At 43.6% G+C, this 19,627-nt stretch overlaps 1 protein-coding gene across 9 annotated transcripts in view; it reads left to right on the plus strand.

Annotated features, from left to right (window-relative positions):
- fynb (FYN proto-oncogene, Src family tyrosine kinase b) overlaps positions 1-19,627 on the plus strand; it is a 73,396-nt gene that overhangs the window by 23,958 nt on the left and 29,811 nt on the right. For 6 of the 9 annotated variants that reach the window (XM_035617462.2, XM_035617471.2, XM_035617470.2 and 3 more), the window contains exon 3: positions 17,295-17,551. In XM_035617462.2, coding sequence (XP_035473355.1) covers positions 17,305-17,551 — 247 coding nt within the window. In that variant the 5' untranslated portion in view covers positions 17,295-17,304. Of the gene's footprint in view, positions 1-1,593; positions 1,714-13,248; positions 13,272-17,294; positions 17,552-19,627 lie in introns of those variants that run through there. The other 3 variants (XM_035617464.2, XM_035617468.2, XM_035617469.2) reach the window with 2 other exon arrangements.

Raw genomic sequence — 19,627 nt, forward strand, 5'->3', positions numbered from 1 at the left:
GAAACTTTGACGACTCTGACACCAAAAGCAGGGTTCAAAGTTCTCAGCCTGATCAACTTTGTTTCAGTATCTGTGTTTCATATATAAACCTACTGTATTTATAGATCATTGAAAGGGGCTGGTTGTGCTCCATGTTGCCCGACCTGACAGATAAAGCCTCTCCAGAGAGCGAGCTCAGCAGCAACAAGATTGACAGGCTGTGCTCGTTGCCACGTGGCTTCAAATGATTGAACCATGATTGATGGTCAATCAGTCACACAGGAAGGCCCCGGGCCCATCGCTCAGTCTGCCCTCAAACCACCAGAACTCTCCTCCTCCTGCACCACCAGTGTCCCAGCTGTCAGTTATCTCCAGTGATGGATTCTGGTCCAGTTACACTCGCCACTTTCACCTGGATGTTGTAGTTGTTGCCAACAGTCGGCCTGTATTTGTTGGTTCATCAATCTTTGCAATACTGCAAGATATTGTATAAGTGACTGGCCAAACTGACATTAATATTCATGGTCTCCAGAGTATAATTCTGACCCCTGACCTTTTCCTCCATGGCCAAACATTGTCACTGACAAGCAAAGAGTTAATGAAGCTTCTCTGAAATTACCTTTGAATTTCCTTTTGAATTGATTGAATTGTCCCTTTCACATTTTGTCTTTCTTATGATATATTACATGAAATGCTTATACACTCTCTATCAATTAAAAAAAAAGAAAGAAGAAATTGCCTTTTTATATTTTGTACTGGCATGGTCGTGTTACAGTGGCTTGAGATCCCTGATTCCAAGGTCACATTCCACGGAAGATTTTGGTTAAATTCAAGGTGAATAACAACTTGAAGAGAAAATTATTGTTTTTTTTTAAATTAATGACATTTTTCTACTTCATTATCTACACATTTTACTGTTTTATCACAAAAGGTTTCTGTATTCGCTACCATGATTACACACTTGGTTAGAGAGATTGTGTTGTTGGGAGATTAAGTGTACAGATAAATTATAAAGTAATACTACATTTTCAGGTTCATACTGTACATCACTAATTATTTCCTATGGAATTGGTTTTACATTCCGGTCCAATTCAGTGTCAGCTGAACTTTTAATCAGTTCGAATCTAATCTAATCTAATCAGGTCAGGTCTACGTGTAAAAGTTAGTTTTTTTTAGCAGCAGATTCATTAACTATCGCATGAGAAAATATTGATGGAAACGACAAAACTTGAGCTAATTATAGCCTTTTGCGGAAAAGAGTTAATGTTCAAAATGTGAAATGGAAATGCTAAATTCCAACCTAGCGAACATTCAACTGTGGTTGTTGGACCCGTCACCTTATTGCTGCCCTCTGTCTTCGTCTCCAGACAGCATTACACAATGCCTATAATTACTGAATTGAAGGCATGTAGCATGTCGTATGGGTATGTTGCCAAGGCAACTGTTATTTGTTTTTTTTCGGTTTGCAACCTCTACTTCTTCTGTTCTATTACAGCCATGTCACGGTAGGCCTGCATAGCCTATTACGCAATCTTCTGACAAAACTGCTCTATCTAGTTTATTCGATCCAAACCAGTTGATGGAAACGTATATGGCATTTTCTTTTTTACATAGTGAGTCAGCATGAACAACAGAACCAGGACGCTGAGAGTGAAGCAGCTCACCAGCCTCTAAAGATCACCAATGAACACAGCAAGACTCCATTGTTTCCCAATCTCCAGTCTTTTTGCTCATGTAAGTGACTGCAGTGACATTTACCACACAGACGTGGAATGGCATTAATCTTCTCGCGATGCTCTCCGTAACAAAGTGAATAAGCCTATTTCCCAACATGTCATTTGAAATGATTCGTTTGGAAAACAGAAATCTGCAAAACAAAAACATGATATCGACACAGACTGCAGGTCAATCAACAGTAATTTATCATCAAGCTCTATGTATATGTTCTATGAGTGCATGTGTTTGTTATTTTCTTCGTTCATTTTGTGGATGAATAAACATCTTTAATTTGAAATCATAGCTGTCATTTTGCAATATTGGTATTCTTGCAGCTCAATGTGCAGCACTTGTGTATTGTTGTGCTCTTGTGGGTTTGTGTATGCGTGTACCCATGCATATCATCCCTATAAACCATTTGAAAACACAGAGTGATGAGCCTTAAAGATTATCCCCCAGCCAGAACACAATCCTCTTCGGAGTAGTTGAGCGGTGGGGGCGTTTCAGAGTCTGGGTGCTGTCTAGACTCTGCTGCCTCTGTGCAGGAACGTGCTGTGCTGTGTTGAGCAAGGCAGCCGCACACGCTGGCGCTGGGTGTCACAGCTGGACCACACCGTCTCCTCTGAGGCACACCGTGTTGTCATGTCAGAGGTCACCCAGTCACAAATGGTCACACTTGTGTGGACCAAAAGAGAAGAGTAGTTTTACCTTTCCTGGTAAATATTTGACCTAGTTGTATTAAGGACTTACACCATCCACCAAAATGTGTCTCCTCGTCCTCCATCATTTACAGGCTCCTATCTCATCACAGCCTCTGCATCAGTTCCTCTCCCCGGATTCTGCCAGCCTGGCTCTGCCAGCACAGCAAGGACCCATACTACTCACTGTGCTCTGGAATGTGGTAACCTAGCAACGGGGCTAGAGAGAGAGATCACTGTGTTGGGTCGGTGATGGGCAACCACATGTTATTAGGGTTAGGGTTAGGGTTAGGGTTATACCATATTTTCATATAACCACTCCTAGGCAGAATAAATTTCCAGTTTTGATTTGTGAAAAGAAGAAAGTGAAAAATTAAAAAAAAACAAGTGCAAGCCAGCAGAACAGACATTACAGCAGAGTCTGCTCAAGGTTAGAAGGTTGTGTTGGGCGGGGGGGCTTCTTGGTGGAGAAGTGATTAAGATGCATACCATATAACCACAGCATCCTTTTTAGTTTGAGCTAATTCAATCAAAAATGCAATAAAAATTCCACAACCATGGCATAATGTTTGAATGTAAGTTGACATATAGTAAATGATCATATACTAAAGGAAAGATTGATTATTTTAAGAATATTATTTAAAGATTAGGCAGAAACACACAACAGAAGTTAAGTATGAAACCAAACGGCCATTACACTGAAAGCACGTGCAGAGAAGAAGAGAGCAATTTAAAGACTACATTTGTAATGTCAGTAGTGAGTGGGTAAGACAGAGCGGAGAAGTTAATAAGGCTAAATGTGAAACATGCATTCTGTAACTGTGCCTTGTGTGGTGCTTCCTTTCCTTCTGTGAGGTGGAGAATTCTTCTTCAGCACAGAGCAGTGTGGCATCAAACTCATTTATCCAGGCTATATAGGCCATGAGGAATGTAATAAAACATGCAGCTGCTGTACAGGGGAAGACATAGTGGCTCATGTGAGTGGCAGTGTGCTTCAAGAGTAAGCTCTGTGCGTTTCTTCTGAATGTTAGACGCTGTCCGCACAAGACAAGGTGGAGCAGGGAGGAAGACGAGCAGCATGAGCCAGCGTCAGATTGGTGAAATCCTTGTTTGACTCCAGGTCGGCCGAGTCATAGAAGTGATGTGTAAATAGTAGGAGCGGGACACATGGGCCTCCTTGACCTTTTTATAGAAGGCGGGATCAACTCGGCCGGAAGTCACTTCAGCAGCACATCTGCCTTCCTCCAAGTGAAAGAAGTCAGTGGTTATTTTAAGCATTTTGGGGCCGCGGCATGTTATTACACAGCTCTCCTTCAACAATGTTCTCGGTGGAGAAAAATGGAAACTTAACACACTCAAGGCGTATTTGAGGCTTTTAACCACATCCTGTTTTGTAGGCAGACATGATGATGATGCTGAGAATCAGATAGCTCTCTGCCAGGCAGGTTCAGCAGAGTGTTGCACTCCCTGCACATCTGCACATCTGCAAGCTGGTACCGGGCCCACAAGTTGAAAGGCTCAGTTAGTGCAGCTTTTGTTGTCTGTCCGTCCTGACCTTTGGTTTGTTCTTGATTACTTAGGGTTGTTCCTTGAGTCACGTGGGCCCTCGAGCATTGTCATTGTCAAACCGTGTCTGTAGTCTCCAAGCTGTGCTTTTCGTGCATGTAAAAATGCCATCTTGTGTGCCTTGCTTTACTGTAAAATCATGTATATTTAATGTGGATGGCCTCAGTAGGATGCAAGCTACAATCGTCTCCTACCAATGTCAGTGAAAGCATGTGCTTGGACATTCTCATTATTGTCTGCACAATTTCTTTTCTCATAATATTTTTCCTGTTATTTTTAATTGTATTATTACTACCCTTTGTGATACTGTGCTGCTTTGACGAGTGAATTTCCCCGGCACGGGATGAATAAAGTTCTATTCTATTCAATTACCCAGAGAAATGTAATGGGTGCAGGTTTCACCTCCCTAGAGAGATGTAACGTGTCTCTATGCACATACTAAAAAGTATCTTCTTAGCCCTGTATATGTTGTGATGTGGATTTCCAGCTTCAGACACCACAACAAAAGTGCCACAGGGCTCCATCATCAATCATCAGCAGCTAGAAGGGTGTGAAAATGATTTGGTTAATCAATAAGAACAGCTCTTGGTGCTAATTTTTCAGTCAGGCTCCATTAAACCAGTGCACACAGAGGCCACAACAAGATCATCACATAAAAAGACGGGGTCAAATTAACAAATGATGAAAAACACAGTTGAAAACTGTGAGGAAATGGGTTTCAGGTATTCATTTGAGGAAGGTACAGTCTCCTCATAGCTCCACACTGAAGTCTCATAATTAATGTTCTTAAAGAAATATTTGCCAAGTTTGTTTTCAATTGCAGTTTTTCACAGTTTGCATTCATCAATATACCAAAGTTTACGCCTCTGCAGAGACAAAACACTTTTTTGTGATTTTGTATCTTCACAGTTTTTCAGGTTGTTTATTCACAAATTGGAAAACAATTGGAAAATGTTATTTTCTCTACTTACAATAGGTTAACTTTATATTCTATAAATGTATAAACTTGAATTATGAAAACCTTGAAATGGACAGAAGTTTGAAATGGCCATTATTGCTTTCCGGGAAAAAAAAAAGTCAGTGTGAGGGACCAATATGAAACCAGCCTCCAACCGTGTGTGACAAGTGTCGGCTGAAGAGGAGCTGTCCCTTTGATGGGGCTTATACAGTGAAGTGAAACCGGCAGGTGTCTCCTCTTCTCTGTGCTCATGTGCGACTGTGATCCAGAGCCAGGGCCCACTGGTGCTGCCAGCCTGCTGTGCACCGAACTGATCACAGTCCCACAACATGGAGCATCACAGTCGGAGGAGTGACGACCGTGTATGCACAGTAAATACACAAGTAGGAAAGGCTTATGTAATCAGTGAACTAAAACAGACAGATCAATGCTATTATTCAACTTATCATTGGCCGAGTCACAGTATGATAGAATCCCGTATGCAACGGAAGTCAATTTCCTGTCTGGTAGCATTGGAGCGCTGCAGTGGAGTAGAGTGGAAAGATAATTGAGGGTTTCCTTTGAGGAGCAGATTCATATTTTAATGAAGAAAGCAGAGGCAGCATCTTTTGTTGGTGTTGATTCATCCCGAGCCCAGGGGAAGGAAAGAGTGCGGGGGCTGCCGGGTCAAGTCCTGGACACAGCTGCATTATTAACAGAAGGTCAGCTGTCAGCACACGTCTGCAGGGCTCACATCAAGCAGCCCACTCAATTTTGCGCCTCTAGCTGACATGTTTGTAACCTTGTAGGCCATTTAATGAAGGTTCTCAAGCCTTCTCTTTTACTTTAGGCTTCTTTTCCCCTGTTCCAATAAAATTGAGCCAGACCACAAGGAGCTATACTCTACAGAGCAGCTGGAACCTTTGCTATAAAAAGATGTGTGAGATATACTGGGTGAGGGCCTGTCCATATTGACCCTGATAGCTTATAGGACTGCAGCAAAAATAAGGTCCACAATAAAATTAATATTCAAACATATACAGTTTATTTTGTGTAAATCAAAAGGCCCAAAGGGATTAAGTGTCCTGCTACGAGACCCTCTTGGAGTCAAGTGCACAAACAAAAGAGAGTTTTCAGTGTTTCAGATGGGTTTGTCAGTTAAGTCCTGTCCGTCATAGGCTAACAGGAGTCGTGGCCAGATCAACAGCGAACCAACTCTAACACACCAGCTCCTTCTGTTCGGGTCATCGAGCAGCAAACTGTCAGGTCCCTTTTCTACAATTAAAGGGGCAGTAAGCGATTCTAAAGCAATACACGGTTTGTAAAAATTAGCAAATATTTCCTCACGGCCCGCCTAGCTGTCGGTTCTGTGTTTGGTCCCAGGTTTCCAGCCCAGCCCAGGCTCTGTGAATCGAAAACAAAACAAATGGTGCCGGCTGCACCAACAACACTGCGAGTGCAGTTTGTAACCATCACTCGTCGACACCTTAACAACGTGCTAGCGGGTGGGGCTGCAACGCCGCGGTTTGCCTAGTGGTTAGCGTGTCGGTCTCCCATGCCCGAGGTCCCGGGTTCGTGGCCCGGCCAGAGCAGTAAAACCATAACTACAAAAACAAAGACAGATAAGCTTTCTCCAAAATCACTTAGCAGACAGAGCTTAGAAATGCATCATTTTGGATTATTAACTGTAATGGGAAATTGAGGATGAAGTTGATGATGAAGATCGTGGACGTCTTAGGCAGAAGTATTTATTCAGAGCTCAATATATTGAGGATATTTTTGGGGTTTGTTACACAGATCAACAAGTTGTCAGTGCCATCGCATCCCAAAAACCTCCCTAGGTCGAATTCTGGCTAAGTGAGTTGTTTCTCAGTGCAACAGGTGAGCCCTGGTTACAAAAATGGGGGTCATTTTCTTAGGAATTTTTCGTTCATATTTAAGTACTTACTTCAGAAATAATGCAGACATAATTTACACAACTAGCATCAGTTGTTGTGACGAGTATAGGAAACAGGTGAGCTCCTCCAGCACTGAATGTGAATTTGGTGAGGACGGCAGGAAGCAGGTAGGAGTTGGTATTCCAGCAGTGAACAAAGTCAAAGAATGCTCTGAGCCTTTATTATATACTACATGCACAGGTGAGTTTTCACAGTCTTGTTTTTATTCAGCAGCTGTAGTTCTTCAGCTCTACCGTTTGACCCAGATTGTGGTTCACTGTGAAAAGCTTAATGTTTTTTGTCTCACTAAAGCTGGATTTATGGACGCATCAGTCCGTCCGCATGGCGGCCGTGACATCAAAATTGATGTCACTCCCGTGTTGTCCAGTGCGAATAGGTGCCGTTTCACAAGGTCTTGCACCTCTAATTTTTTGTGACTTGGCGCTCGCGGCATTGGCGATATGGACGGGTTTGAGGCAAAACTCGAACCGGTCCGCTTGTACAGGCTGATGTAGGATCTGACAATGAGGCAGATATTCACAAATGATGAAAACAGAGGATAATTCATGGCCCTGTTGAGATCTCTCCTTAACAAAAGGGAGTTTAAAAGTGAAGCAGGGGATAAAAGCCCCACAGGTGCAATTTCATCAGCTTCCCCAGAAATTCTGTTCATGGTTTTAAATGGTATATTTACATCTATGTCAATGGGCTCTTTTGTTTACCTAACGATGCTATTGAATAGTAAATTACTGCTAATGTCACCTGTCCTGGGTGGAACCAGGTTCAGACCACATTTTCTTCCTCATCTACCCAACACCAGCTCTGTCGGCATTGCCATGGTGCGTGACGCCTCTTTCTTCTTCTTGTGGTGATTCCAGCGGTGTAGATAGTGTTTTGTCAGCAGCGACACCTTTTGTTTAGGAGAAGACTGCACTGTGTCAGACGCACCTGAAGGCCGAGTATAAACCAACTGTGAACTGCTGTGACGTCCCAGTCGCCGGGCGCTCGGACCGATGCGTTGAGCATCAATCCAGCTTCTGGGTAACTGGGCTCACATTTGCAGCTCTGTAGTCTGTCTATAACTCACAGGACCATCAGGTGTCCACTGTTGTCCTCCAACTTCAACCAGTGCTGCTGCTCCTGATGCTGAGCTGCCCTGACACAATGGTGTCACCACTGGCCCTGCCCAGCTTGAGTTTGACTGGCAGGAGCAGGGAGGACAGAGGCTAATGCCCCTCTGCGCAGCATGGAGATAGATGAGAGGGAGACAGAGCAGAGAGGATCATGGGAGCAGACATGGCTGAGGCCTGTGTTGTTGTGATCTGTGCTCAGCCAGCAGGAAGAGATGCAGACAAGTATGTGGCCTATCGCCTTCCCCCCCGGCGGAACCACAGACGAGTCGTGCGGCAGGACGAAGAGTAGTCTGAGTTCTGACAATGATCACAGTCGGAGAGGGGAGGCTGCCAACTGAAATGAACCAGAGGCAGCAGTTTATTTAAAAAAAATAAAACTGGGAGGCGACCTGTTGGGCCTGAGGAGCGGTTTCTGACAGGGATAAGAAAAAGGGACAGATTCTGTGATGTGTTTTTTTCAGTGAAGGGGGCCGGGGCATCCTCAGGCACACCTCCTGCAGGGACACGTGTTTCGTAAAAGCAGTGCTGTGAAAACAAGATAATCAAGTCCAGCTCCTCGACTGAACAGACTGAAACCTCACATCGCAGCCACTAGGCTTTGAATTGCAGGAATGCTTACTCAAGGCCAAAGTGGGTGCGCTTGATTAGTGTTTTTGCAGTATTCTGGCATTTAAAAAAAAAAAGCTTTACCCCACATTTCCACTTATTTTAAAATGTCCCCCTTCACTGACACCATCTCAAGGTTGTAGATCGTTTACAGCTGTAACAGAGCTCCCGTCAGTTTTCAGGCCAACTAAAAATAGCGGTGCTCAAGTTTTTCCTATTCAAAACCAGCCAACTAATTTGTAATTAGTGGCTCCGGTCAGCCGCGCGTGTTTTGCTTTGCTAGCCTGGTTCCTCAGGAAAAGGGAGGCAGCTCTCTCTTATTATGGTTAAGCATGCGTGGCGGAGGCTGCCCCGGAGGCAGCCGGAGTGTGTGGGGAGGCAGCGTTTCCTGCGAAATGTGCCAGGTGACCTAAGTGAGCGCCCGCAGTCTTTAAAGCGGATTTTCTGGATGAGGGCTCTCCTCCATCAGAGGGAATAAGGTAATAGCCTATAGCTGCCAGACACTCGGGAGAACCATCTTTTTTGTCTCACATCAACAAGTCTATAGTTTGTGTAAACATACTGAATGTGCTCAATATTACATGATTAGGGACACTTTGATGTGTTATGTACAAGTCATAAAAAGCCCCCCCCATTCATGAAACTGTCAGGGTGGAATTGTGGAAGTGCAGAGGTGACACTCAAAGCCCTTCATTAGTGTCTGTGCACTTTGCACCCACCTGTCTCTTTCCACTCCCCCTGCCATTCCATCACCCGCCTACCTCTACCCCCCTCCCCCATCAACTATCGCTTTCACTTGGGTTTCATCTCGCTCACCTACCTCCTCTCCCTTCCTCCACTCTGTGGTTTTCTCCTGCCCCATAATCACTTGATTATTACCCCAGGCAGACCTCCAGACCTCCTTCCCTCTCTCTGTTTGTCTGTCTATTTTGGTGTTGAAGGGCACAGCACAAGGACAGTGTTAAGGGAAAGTCTTGTCTGTACTACAACAGGGTGAGGAAACAGCCACTCTGTCTGCATTGTCAGTGGTCATGCTGGTTGACCAGGATCAGGGAAGGTCGCTGCAGACACAGGAGTAGCAGAAATACAGTGGGTGGTGCCACAATGCAGTCATGGTTTCGTCCATTTTGGATTCCGATTCTCTCTCTTCTCTCAAAGGTCACCACTGTTGAGACAGTAATAAAACATTAACTGCATGCATTAGTAAATGTACCTTTATCGAAAATAAATGATTTTGTGTGACAGGGCCGTAACTGCAGCAGCACAGGCTTTGGGCTACAGTTGTATTCATGCTGTAAGTTCCCCTGCACAAACACGCACATCAGCTGCATCTGATCTTTGTTCAGTGATATGAGCAGGGGGAGGAGAATGAGTGTGGACAGCTTATGGAAAAAAATGACTCAACAAACTGGGTCATACTGTGTTAAATTTCATCAGTCAGATCTGAAAAACAACAATTGTCTGGCAGTCAGCACTTTGATATTAGTTCTCAAAGCAAAACATGGGACAGCTAACAAAGTAGCAGACAGAGGTTAAGTTATAAGTGCTCCAAAATTGAATGTGCCAAGTGTAATAATCCTGAAATTACAGATACATACTACACAAGAGGAACAAACTTTCAAGCTTATGGACAGTGGGACAAGTGACTGTGTGGTGTGAAGGAATTCCTCCCACCTCTGCACCTACCAGGCAAAGAGAATCTGGAAACGGCATAAAACAGGAGAGATGTGGTAAATCAAGAATGTCCTAGTCAAGGATATACGCTCCCAGATGTTTGTCCCGATCTTTGTGAAAGAAATGACTAACCACCCCCCCCCGATCCACACTCTCCTACAGCAGGCACTTATAGCCCCCTCCCTCCTCTCCTGCCTCCATTGAACCCCACCCCATCATGGGGAGTATCTCTGCCCCAAAACGCCATGGCATATGTTCAAGTCTGCACAACTGCCCCCATGAATTATTCACTGCATCGGGTGGCTCGTGGACTAGGGCGTGCCTCCGGGTGAATCCCCCCAATATACACACACAACCTTCTTTATCCCATCATCTTGTCATGGACATGGAGCGCAGGCAGCCAACACCTTATTTCACACTATTATTGAGTTAATCAATAATTCTCATCCCATCAACTCCTTTAATCAAGCCCTTTACATCTTCAGGTACTTCAGGTCTCTGGCTCCAATTAAAGAAGCTAATGAATTTTGTCCATCCAGTGTTATGTGAACGGCCCTTTGCGTTAACTAATTATAGATTCGACTCCACTACTGGCATGTCCTGCTCTGTAATTGGATTTTCCCTGAGGGTTCATTGATTTCATGTTGAAAGTGACTGAAACATGGGAGGAAGCTCTAGGTCTGATATGAATCATGAGGGAATATGGAAAGTTGTGTAGAGTTAGCTGCATTGTCAAGCTTAATTTTTTGGCAGACGGTGAATAATTCATGTTTCCTGGTATGAAAATATTTGCGTTTCAACCATAGCAGCAGTTTATTTTAGTGAACTGATCCTTTGAGCCTCGGTTGTGGTTGTCGCTTCAGTCGCCTCTGGAGTTGATTCCTGCAGCTCTGGAGACTGGGGGGGAGTGAAGAGCGAAACAGCCCCTACGGCAACCAGGTGGCAGCTTTTTCTGCGAAGGAGAATAATTAATCAGCAGAGGAGGGCTGTGAGGGAAGAGGGGGGGGGGGGGTTCAAAGATGAAAGAGCCTTCAGTTCAAAGAGAAAAGTCGGTGATGACATTGGCCCTTGCTGGGCCTGCAGGAGCTGTGGAGGAAGGAGTCGGACAAACGAGGCTCATACACTTGTCACGGTCTTTTGGTCGAAGAGCATTTAACATGATTTCAGTTCGTCTGACTGCTTAAACAATTGTTCTGGTCGATTATAGTTGCTGTAATTGAATTACAGAATGTGGTCATTCAAACCAAATGAAAAGGGCCGTTGGAGGCGCTCTGGAGGCTCACTAAGACAACGTCTTTCATTTTTACAGTTTCTCCGACTACCGAAGCCCAGTACATTTATGGTGCAGACCATAACGTGTTTCTTTAAATGCGTATAGAAAACTGTTGAGTTGAGTACCAAAACCTGTTGTGATATTTCTGCTCAGGTTCATATTCCTTTAACTCATTCGTCAATAAAAAAAATCTGATAAAAAACACGGAATCAGCTTCTGACTGTAAGGACTGAGCTCCTTCACAAACTCATATTCTGAATAAGAGTTTTCGTCACACTGGTTTGAAGTGAATGCTACTGGAATCGTGTGACGTACCATATGTAAATACACCTATCAGGATTTACAAAAAATAAAAACAGGAATCATCAATCTTGATCATATCACTGAATATTTCACTTCATTCACTATTCATCATTCATTCATCCTGACACTGACACAAATTCTTATTGGGGATGAGTGTGGGGGGGTGGGGGTTGTTATCTAATCTTTTATTATAAGTTAAATCATTTTCAGTCAACAACACACTGATGCAGTAGGGGTTGTGTTTCTTAACCTTTTGGCAGTTATATCAAATTATTATTATTATTATTATTTTAATAATTTTGAATCTGCATCAGACCTCATCCAAGACCAATACCTTTATAGTATCCATTATGTTGATGCCATTTTTGAATATTTTGTTGGAATTTAACTTTATTTGATCGATACATTGAAGGACAGACAGGAAACTGTGGATAGGTGAGAGGCATGCAGAAAATGATCTGGTAGGGAGTTGAACCAGGTAAAACTCAATGCGTATGCACCCATGTGGTTTGCGCATTAATGATGTTTGACTTCTCTATTGAAGCACAACTGTGGTCAATGAGCACAGCACCAGACCTTTTTGAATCACTGAACAAATCTAACAGAGGGGCGGGGATCCAGATTGTTTGTAACCTCTACTGTAAAATCAGAATCTGTGTGCCATTTGACTAATAAGGTCTGTGATAATGTTGGATAATGTAGGAATAGGTAATGATTTTGTGGGTTTTTGCTCTGCGTGCTGCGCCCGTCACTGCAGCAGCAGACAGGAACAATAAGGGTCCTACTGGGCCTCTGGGCAGCAGACAACCATTACTGACCGTTTGATGTGTGATGTCACACCGGGTGACAGCAGAGCCTCAGCAGTGCTTTACATATCACTGTGGTGAGAGATGCTCTACGTGTGTGTGTGTGTGTGTGTGTGTGTGTGTGTGTGTGTGTTTTCGCAGATGTACGGGTGTCTATCTGTGTGTTGTGTGTGACAGTCATTACTTGTGATCTGCCCCTAGTCAGAATCACACATCCATCACAACCACCTACACCCGGCTCCGGATGACCAGCCGCAGTTCAGAAAACAGACTTATCCGTCATCATCCCTCGTCCAAAGATTATCATTTAACAACTGCACCGGAACAGCCTTCTCTCCAGCTCAAAGGGATCAATACACTTGTTTCCCTTCCAAAAGCCGATTCAGTCCGCCTCTGCCAGTCGTGGGTTATGTAAGGAGTCAGAGAGCAGAGCGGCTTGTGGTTTCAGTCGCTGCTGGCTTCTGCTGTGAGCACGTACGATTAGAGATGCTCTGCAGTCTTGCACTGAGCGTAGCACTGATGATGTTGTAGCCTGGGCCCCCTCCTTGCCCCCCCTGCCTGGCCCGTGTCCTGTCACACAGGATTACAGTGCTGGTTGACAGCGTATTGTCATGGCATTTTCTGCTGCGCCACTGCTGCATATGTGAGTCGACCATTTTCCTTTGCCTGTGGGTTTGATACTAGGCGGTTGACATGGGTCAGACCAAGTGAATTAGTGGACCAAGGTGATATTTTACTCTCCCTGTGCCAAGAACTACGTCACCTGCTGTTGTACATTTGTAACTGCACTGTAGTAATGGGCCTACTTGAACTACTACTACTAATGGAGGACGATGTCAGTTGACAAAAGTTGAGCTGCCTTTATTTAGGTGAATATTATTTCTCTTAGATTCAATTTGAATAAATAACATCTGACCATTCATTAAACTTCAGGTCAAACTCACATAAGCTCATCCCCAAACCAGCTCCGACATTTTAGTTCAGAACATTCAATCTGGGGAAACAAACTCTAACATCCACTTTGTTCTCCTCTTTGTTATGATCATATGACACCAGACAATTTAAAAGGTAACACTAGAAAGTCCCAAACAGATTCCACAATGAGAAAAGACGAGCGTTCAGTTTGAAAGTCCCGTCCTTGACAAAGACTTGTTATCTCATTTGGTTTCAAAAAAACAACACAAATAATATGGTTGGGTTCTCTCCTTCCAACAGCTGCACTTCCTGCGACAACCTCTGATTGTACTGACGGGCATTTCGACCTCTGCCTTCACCAGCGTGCCATCTGAGGGATCAGTCTGTAATTACGTTGAAAGAGAGTGGTCACGGTGTGTCAGTCAGCATGGGGCTGCTGCGTTAATTGTTGGAGGAGGGTTTGTCTGTGTGGATTGTGCTGGCATTAGAAAAGACCTAAGACACAAATGAGGGTAGCACTTAATCACATTGTGAAAGCTTTCTGGACACAGAAAGCTCCATGGAACGTCAACAAGATTACCAGGTTAACCTGCTTTTGGCCCCCACAGGTGACACTATTTCTATTTAATATTTTCATTGAAAGAATATTGAAACATTAAAGACTCACTATTGGCAAGTCACTTTTTTTCTTCTTTAGTGAACATAAACACAAAGAGGTAAGATAAGAAAAGGGTTGTCACTCAGGGGTGATTGCACAAGAGGTCGTATGGTTTCAGTGGTCTATGAGCCATACCATCAATTGGTGCTTCCCTGTGTAACCATATAGCAGAAGGATGGTACACAAATTGTGCACGACTTCATCTTCAACTCATAGTACCAAATGCATTCTTTCGCAGTAGCACTACTATAAACATTTTTGAAACAATCTGAAGAATAGTGACACGTACTAAGTAACATCTGTGAAGATATAACACAGTTTGAACTCAAACACATGGCCTCAGAGCATGCAGGGAAGCTCAGCATAAAAAAATAACAGAATGGATTGAATTAAATGTGCAATTGAATTTTAGTTAGGACCTTGTTTCCATTTATAGTGTATTAGATATGAAACTATGTTGAGTAAACGCATGTGACATTCACAGCACCTCTCCTCATTTTTGTAAAGCTGCTGGCTCCAAATTTTAGAGGTCCTGATTGAGAATTATAGATTTGATATGCCAAAGGTAAAAACTGCATAATACAACCAACAGCACTGAGTAGTTGCTTAAAGAGAAAAGACTAAGATCCATCAGGCAAGAGATAAAGAACTAGACAAACCTCCTCCCACACCTTGTCAAAATGTTGGGCAGAGGGAACAACTTCGTTGATGTCCTTCATCTAGCTGTTGCGAGAGAAAAGGTCATGAAGCGGTCAAAATGGAGACAGTTTAACTTCTAGGCAACATGATTGTGCCCAGCAAGTTTCCGGACAGTCTGCCTACATGAAGCAGTAAATCATTTCATGTGAACCTCAAATGTTGGCCTGAGGAGTGGTCACGGTGGTCACGGAAACCACGAGGAATCCTCCTCTGGAGAAAAGTGTCATTGGTATGATGTTTAGTTGGTTACAGTCTTTTACGTGTCTCCAGCAGCCTGTTGTTACATTGGTGTGTGATTATCTTAATATAGATATATTGTTCATCAGAGACCCTGCTGATTGGTGGAAGAGTGACTTCTCCTAAGAAGCCCACACTCCTCCCTCATTGTTCCTCTCTCTGCCCTCACAGTGTGTGACAAGTGAATAAATTCCCCGGTCCACTCTGCAGTCAGAAGAGGCAGCTGAGGCAAAAGACAGCAGGAAAGCAGAGAGTGAAATATATTCTCAAGTGACACATTTGAGTACAGACTGGAGCTGAAGGCGAGACTGGGACTTTGTGTCTGGATTTATCGCCTGTTTATGTCTGCACTGATAAACCATGCCGACACAGTTGTTTTCATCCTTGTTTTGCAGAGAAACAATTGGTTGGCGATAATTCCTCTGGGATGGCACTTAATTGTCTGAGGGTAACCTTGTGCCCTGCTGCAGTGTGGCTTGTGTCATTTTATGTAAATATCTCAGCATTGAATTTTGCCGGGGGAAAGCCCATCCTAGTTTAGTCATGAATAAAATATTCAGCAAGCGTTTCAAGATGTTTTGTCTGAAGTCCAGTCTGGAGCTGTATGTACAGTATTCCTTGCAAGCACATGTGCAACAGAAAGATTCCGACAACGCAGTCGTCTGTGTTTTTGCAATCGATAAGTTTTGACTTGTTAAAAAAGAAAAGTCAGGCTTTATACAGCACCACAGTTACCTCATCAGTTGTGTTTGCACTGCCGTGAGGTTGGATGGGGGGCTTACAAAAGACATACAAAAAAATAAAACATAAGGTCAACAACAAAGCAGTGGAAGCTGAGGTGTCCTGACTTTTGGTCCCTAGTAAGGGTCCAGCTCCAAAAAGTCGGGACCCTTCATTTCTCAGATTGCAGCTCAACCTCCAGGCCCAAGCAACACCCCAGATATACTGGCTCTAACCAGACAAAGCTCCTGCAGGGCCACAGAACACATTATACATGTACAGCTGATATCACAGTTTGAATATTAAACTGACTTTGACATGTAAAACTGTCAGAGTGCTCCCCTTCAAACGTAGTGATCTAAAGATACTGGTGCTAGTGTAACATCTAGTCACGGTGAATATAGTGTATATATAACTTTTAAGATCAGCATGGCAATGTTGCCTCCATGACATCAGTGTGATGGGAAGTGTTTTTCCTCCCTGCCATGAAATGTTGCTGTGAGTCATCCAAAGACCAAGCTGTGTGTCAGCTCATAGACTGTTAATAAAGATGAAAGACATGACAGCTCCCCAAAAGTGAAGCCGAATCATCTTTATCGCCCCATTGTGACTGGCTGCAGTATGGCCCCGCCTCCTCCATGTTAGTGGGAGGGACATGGAACAAAAGTCAAAGTCCATTTTTCTCAAAGATGGTCCTTTTACATTGTTCGTATCACACTGATGGATGTTCAAGTTTCTGTTTTTGAGTCAATTTGGGGTTTGGTGGTTTATAAAAACAGGCGGAACCATCATGATAGACAGCTGAGACTGACTCACGATTGGTCGGATGGGTATGTGGGCGGGACCGAATGGCTGCACTCCACTCTAGTAGCTACAGTACATTTTTGTACAGCGGGAGGAACAGAAGACGCGATATGCTGTATACACAGTCGATGGTCAGGCTGCCTCCCAGACCAGTGTGCTGATCAGTGGAAGGGAGTCAATCTCTAGGGAAAGCAATGTGAAGTGAAAACCTTACGCACAGTGATGAGTTGAGTTCTGTTTGGTATACTGTGCAGGTGAGCGCTTTTCTTTCAGCTCATTCTTCTTCCGGACAGCATGTTTCATCTTATCGAGCCACCAGTCAAGCTTAAAGTCTATAAGTTGAATTCACTGCCTTTGAGGATGATGAAATTAGGACGTTTTATTAATTATTGTTGATGCAGTCTCCCACTGTCTCATTCAGTAAAGAGTTTATGATCAGAATGGGCCTTCCATCCTCAACCTGTGGTCTTTCATTATTTTCTTGAGGTTTTTATTGTAGCGCACTGTCATTGTATTTTTATTTCATGTGTTTTAATTTTTCAAACCACTTCCTTTTTAGGATTTGTCACTCAAGTCCAGTTTCATCTTAACCATCCTAGTGTTTCTTTCTTTCTTCGTCTCCTTCTCATTCAGATTATAGAGAATGGGCTGTGTGCAATGCAAGGATAAGGAAGCAACCAAACTCACAGACGACCGTGATACCAGCATCTCCCAGGGACCAGGCCACCGCTATGGGGCCGACCCCACACCGCAGCACTACCCCAGTTTCGGGGTCACCGCCATCCCAAACTACAACAACTTCCAAGCCCCAGTTGTACAGGGGATGGCCGTCTTCGGAGGGGTCTGCACTTCTTCTCATACTGGAACACTGAGGACCCGCGGTGGGACGGGTAAGAGACATTTGTTGCTCACAGTTAAGTCGGAACAGTAAAAATCAGAAGAGTGTGTGAAAACCACTGACAATTTATATTTTATTCCTGTTTGCACCTGCTGCTCAATTAGAAAATATGATGATGAATGATAATGAGGTGTAATTTTAATAAATAGGGATTCCTCATTACTGTTTTCTTTCAATCACTAATTTCTGTTACAAAACAAGTTCAAATTATATTTTAAATTGCCGCTGTTTTTTTTCATGAACTCTCTGGTAGCATCAGTTTCAATCTTCTTTCTCTCAGTGGACTGAAGACTCAGATTCAGTGGTTCTGCTCAAAGGTTCATCACAGTGACTCTAAAACTGTTCTCAGGCAGAAAACTAATTTTCACCTTGCGTCGTTCATGCAATTTTGTCTGTGTGAGCCCAGACAGCCTATTAAAGAAACGGAGTTCAAGTTGCTAAGTCAAAGTGCCCGGAAGGTACAGTGCAAATGATGGTGTAGGTGTATGTATGATATATAATATTGGACCCATTCACTTCAATGGTGTCCCATGCTGTAATCTTCATTCCAAGATAAATGAATCTTGTTTGGTTGTTGTACAGTTCTTCGAGCTCCAAAACAAATAGATTTGGCTTTACAAGCCTGCCATTCATCAAAGGTTGCTCTCAGGTTGTCATGGACAGTTGTGATCACATTAGTTGCACACTGAAAGGTTAACACCAGATACTGTAATGTCAGAGTTATATGGACTGTTAAGGGGACTGTATTTATATACAGTGCTTTTCTAGTCTTATTGACCAATCAAATGATGCTGAAGCCGTAAATCATACAAATTGGAAATGCAATGCACCCTTTCAGACAGAATCTCCGTGAAAGCATCTGTAGTGTTGGACTTCATTGGTCAATCGCTGCAATTAATGTGCATTATGAGTGTGTATTCTGTTTAAGGAAATTTGCTAAAGTCTTGGCTGCAGGCTCCCTGCCCCCTAATTCTGCCATTAGACTGAGGCTTCAGATACTCCTGACAATAGCTCATCACCATTCTGATTTTTAAAAGATACTACAGAAGTGAAGTAGAACACTGACACTGACTGAATTTCTGGGTTATCAGAAATGAACCGAGTCTTCCCTGTTACATCTGAGCAAATAATGCAGGAGCCAGTCAGGAGGTAAACAATAAATACCAACAAAAAAAAGATGTTATTTTGCAAAGAACAAGTAACATTGAGATGGAAGATGATTCGTTTGAAGGCTCTGTCTAAGAGAAATGAGTCTTAATTGTTTAACAGAAGAGGGGATCTATCTGCAAGGTCCTTTCTCTCTTCTTCATTAAACCACACAATGGGAGCGTTCTGTTCCCAGTGGCGGTTGTGTGAGTGCACTCAGTTGCAGCATTGTTCGCACTTGCATATGCAGAAGCACAAACATAGCTCTTGCCGTTGAAGACTTCCCATGGCATCCCCAAATCCCGACAATCCTTGATTTAAAGCGGCTGCTACAGCTCCTCTCCTGACCCCACCCCAGCCCTGTCAGGAACGTCCGGCTGGCATTAGCGCGGGGCTTTGTGCGACAGGCCCATTGTGTACATAGGGAATATTCCTACTCAGGATATCCTTTATGTTTGACTGAGCCCAGGCTGCTATGTGGAGGAACTCAGCATTTCCACTCAACTTAGCAGGAGTCCTCTGCCTCATAGTATGGATTATTTTCTGCGTTGTATAATCCAAATCCACACTGTGGCAGTAGAGGAGAGAGAGGTTTAGCTTTTTAATTTTCTCCCAGTGGGGACATTTGGACATAAGCCGCCCGTTCCTCCCAACCTCTCTTATAGTACAGCTGCCCAGCTTGTTTGTCCAGCAGCCACAATCACCTCTCTACAGTCACACTGCAGAGCAGCCCACAAATTGCAGTTAGCATCAGACATCATATTGATTATCAGTTAATCTTTTGCTGATGTCATCCCCCCCCAAATGGAAATGTACTGCCCCAGTCCTGTGACCTTATGTAACTAACAGAGTGGGATCCTGGCCGACAATTGTGAAGTGAATCAACAACCTTTGCTGACCTAATGGAACCTCTGATCATTGC

Source organism: Scophthalmus maximus, chromosome 18 (assembly GCF_022379125.1).
Source record: "Scophthalmus maximus strain ysfricsl-2021 chromosome 18, ASM2237912v1, whole genome shotgun sequence".
Lineage (NCBI taxonomy): Eukaryota > Metazoa > Chordata > Actinopteri > Pleuronectiformes > Scophthalmidae > Scophthalmus > Scophthalmus maximus.